The sequence below is a fragment of the Etheostoma spectabile genome, chromosome 13, assembly GCF_008692095.1.
Source record: "Etheostoma spectabile isolate EspeVRDwgs_2016 chromosome 13, UIUC_Espe_1.0, whole genome shotgun sequence".
In the NCBI taxonomy this organism is placed as follows: domain Eukaryota; kingdom Metazoa; phylum Chordata; class Actinopteri; order Perciformes; family Percidae; genus Etheostoma; species Etheostoma spectabile.
This window is the reverse complement of record NC_045745.1, coordinates 27360532-27364399: the sequence shown is the minus strand read 5'-3', so window position 1 is coordinate 27364399 and position 3868 is coordinate 27360532. Positions and strand designations below refer to the sequence as shown.

Genomic DNA, 3868 nt, shown 5'->3' with positions numbered 1-3868 from the left:
TGTGTGTGTGTGTGTGTGTGCGTTTCTGATTTAATTAGATGAATAATAATGAAGCCTAGATTAAATCCCCCAGATGTCTCAGCTGTAGTACCCCCACCCCAACCTCCATTACTATGGCAACCAAATGACTTCCTTCTGCCAATTGGACTCTAACCAGAGCAGCTATTATGGGCTGCAGGAGATGGGGGCTGAAGGGGGGGGGGCACTGGCCAATGACCTTCTCTCTCTCTCAGCATTGCTCCAGATGGCCTCACTGCCACTCTTCTACATCTATCGCTACCCTTATTCCACTGATTCGCCCTCGTCCTCTCTCCCCCAGTGCCGCCGCTCATCCAACCCTTCGATATCCCCTCTACCTCAGTGGGGAAGCTCATGTACATTGCCTGTGTGGTGTCATCTGGGGACATGCCCATACGCATTACCTGGCACAAAGACGACCAGCTCATCGTGCCAGGCTCCGCCTCTGGCGTCGCAATAGAGACCAAAGAGTTCATGAGCTCCCTGCAAATATCCAAGGTGACACTGAAGCACAACGGAAACTACACCTGCATCGCCAGCAACGCCGCCGCCACTGTCAGCTGGGAAAGACAGTTGATTGTTACTGGTGAGGGATTGAGCGGTGGAGTATGGTATGATGATGAATTAGGGCAGATCAGATATGATATCTAATGTGCAAAGGGAGCTTAAAATTGTACATGTTATTTTAGGAACACTCCCATTTTCTACCTTTTACTGTAAGACATTCTTTTAGTTCTCCCATTTAGGTTAATCGCATATTTTTGTTCCTCAGTGCCACCACGTTTTGTGGTGCAGCCCAACAATCAAGATTGTATCTATGGCAAGGCTGGCGTTCTCAACTGCTCTGTGGAGGGTTACCCACCTCCAAAGGTCATGTGGAAACACGCCAAAGGTAACAGCATCCCTCCCTACAATATCATAAAACAAAATCATGTGATCGAGGAAAAAGCAAGCACTAATATGCATGCACTTTGTGTGGTGCAGGTGTAGGAAACCCTCAGCAGTACCACCCAGTCCCTCTCACTGGCCGTATCCAGATCATGTCAAACGGCTCTCTGCTCATCCGACACGTGCTTGAAGACGACCGAGGGTACTACCTCTGTCAGGCCTCCAACGGAGTGGGCTCAGACATCAGTAAGAGCATGATCCTCACTGTCAAGAGTAAGTGTCAATCATACTCTCTTTGCCTTGAACACTTTCAGAACCACATCTCCTGGATTGCACATATACGCTACACAAAGACAAGCCTTAGCTTTTTGGAGGGGAATCAGCTCTTCTAAAATACACTTTTGCCCCAGGCTAATGTGGCCTGTACTGAACAAAACCTTGTCTTCGTCCTACTAACTGAGGGTATCTTTGCTATTGATTGATGTGTTCCGGCTGCCGGCCTCTGTGCTACTGAATGTTTGGTGGGGAAAAGGGCTGATGAATAAGTGATGAAAACAAAACCACAGGAACCCCTTTAATCAATAAACTATGTCTGAGAAAGGAGGTGGAAAAGAATCTGGAGTAGAAGAAGAAGGCAGACAGGGAGGAGGTAGAGTAAGAAGGCCAGCGGGGCTTGAAGCGTGAAATGAAAATGGTGAACGAAGTGCAGAAATAGAGATGTCTATACATCTGTAAATTTATCTTCGGTTTTCAATACCACATCCCTGTTCCCTCGTCTCATTACTCCATAAAATACCATTCGTCACACTGACATATCTTTGCAATGCGCAGTTCCTGCCATGATCACCAGCCACCCCAACACCACCATGGCGAGAAAGGGCCAGACCAAGGAGCTGAACTGCACAGCACGCGGGGAGCAGCCCATCATCATCCGCTGGGAGAGAGGAGACACCGTCATCGATGCTGAGAGAAACCCCCGTTACTCTATAACCATCAACAAGAAGGGGGACGAAGTCATCTCTACCCTTAAGGTCAGAATACGTCACCCAGCAGACTCTGAACATAGCAAAATGTCCTCACACCTAAAGAATATACAGCAAAGAGTAATTGAAATAAGTTATTTGGTAAAAAAAAAAAAGAAAGAAAACATATAAGTAATTTCGTCTTAAAATAAATTCTGCCTTGTTTTTTTCTGTGAAATAAGAATGGCATGTTTCAAAACAATGCTACATGAGGCAGTTCAAAGCACTAATACTACATAATGTCTCTCAGCTCAAATTTGGCATTATTGCTGGGAGTTAGAGAAGCTCAATGTGGCACATTGTAACCTTTTCCTGTTTGTGTTGGTGCTCATAGCTCAACCCAGCCGAGCGAGGAGATTCTGTCTTCTTCTCCTGCCACGCCATCAACTCCTATGGAGAGGGTCGAGGGCTCATCCAACTTACTGTGCAAGGTATATCTACCACATACTGTTCAGATTTCAACATGTTCTTCAATTTAATGAAACATTAGGCCTCATCGCAACAGCAATATATGTGGCTATGTAAACAGTCACCTCTTCTGTCCCTGTCTCTCACACACAGAACCACCAGATCCCCCTGAACTGGAAGTAAGGGAGGTGAAGGACAGGAGCATGAACCTGCGCTGGATCCAAAGGTTTGATGGAAACAGCATCATCACAAGCTATGACATTGAGTACAAGAACAAGTCAGGTATGTATACTAAATTTAATATGTTTGTCAGATTTCTTCAAAGATAAGCTTCTTAAAATCTAAGTTTTGTTTGTATTTGACAGACTCCTGGGATCACATGTATACAACCAGAAACATCTCACCCACTAACAACCAGGCCAACATTGTAGAGTTGCACCCGGCTTGTGTTTACAGCATTCGAATGTACTCCTACAACAAGATAGGCCGCAGCCTTCCCAGCAAAGAGCTCACAATCAGTACTGAGGAAGCACGTAAGTGATTGTTTTTTTTCCTATAGAAATCACTTTTGTCTGTTTTTTTTTGTCTGCCTCACTTTTTCTTAGTATGGAAGAGGGCTAAGAATATTGACAGTAACACTTTATGTGACATCTTCCATCAACAGCACCTGACGGGCCACCAATGGATGTTATCCTCCAACCGATGACATCTCAGAGCATACGGGTTACATGGAGGGTAAAAATACACTATTATTGTATCACTATATAAAGTAAATTGTTGTACCCAGGAAACACATACCTCTGTCTGCAAAACAATTCATTAAAATGTTGATACTGTTCTAAAAAAATGAATTTATGTCCTGTATGTCTTAAAGGACAATTCTGGTCGATTTCAACATGTAGCTTTGTAGTTTGTAAATGTGGAGTGCTGTCAGTAGCAAGAAAAATGAAAACAATCGGTGCTGCCCACAACGAGTTATCCTTCTGCTAGAGTTAGCACCCAACAGGCATACAGGGGAAGTTTTTAAGCATGTTTTAAGCCTCTAACGAATCTGGCGGCAGTAGATGTGACAGAAAGACATGGAAGTTGTGTTAATCCATATCTCTTTTTATTTCCTGTTTTCCGGTTAAGTCCACACTACTCGATTGTTGAACTCATACAATCCAATATTCCAAAATTATTTTTTTCCACCAAAAAACGATTTGCCGTTGTTATGTTCTTAGTAATTACTATGTAGATACAGGCTGTAACCACAGTGAGCCGACAGAGCTACAAGAGTTCAAGAGCTATTGAGCATACGTATAGGTAACTAAGCAACAGTGTCCTTAGTCATTACTAAGGACATAACAACGACAAATTATTTTTTTGGGGGAAAAAATACATTTTGAAATATTGGATTGTACGAGTTTGACAATCGACTAGTCACTGTGTTCCTTCGGTAGGAATCACTGCACATGGGTAGGCACTGGTAATTACATTTTGAACATGTTTAAAGGCTAAAAACACATTTAAAACTTGCCCTGTTTAAGCCT

The 3868-nt window shown here is 43.5% G+C and overlaps 1 protein-coding gene across 3 annotated transcripts in view; it reads left to right on the top strand.

Annotated features, from left to right (window-relative positions):
- Positions 1–3868, top strand: part of LOC116700585 (Down syndrome cell adhesion molecule-like protein 1 homolog) — a gene marked incomplete at its 5' end in the record, with an annotated part of 54215 nt that overhangs the window by 33651 nt on the left and 16696 nt on the right. For 2 of the 3 annotated variants that reach the window (XM_032533899.1, XM_032533898.1), the window contains 8 exon segments: positions 320–604; positions 791–910; positions 1003–1179; positions 1738–1937; positions 2263–2359; positions 2490–2618; positions 2702–2869; positions 3001–3071. In XM_032533899.1, coding sequence (XP_032389790.1) covers positions 320–604; positions 791–910; positions 1003–1179; positions 1738–1937; positions 2263–2359; positions 2490–2618; positions 2702–2869; positions 3001–3071 — 1247 coding nt within the window. 3 annotated transcript variants of the gene reach the window in all.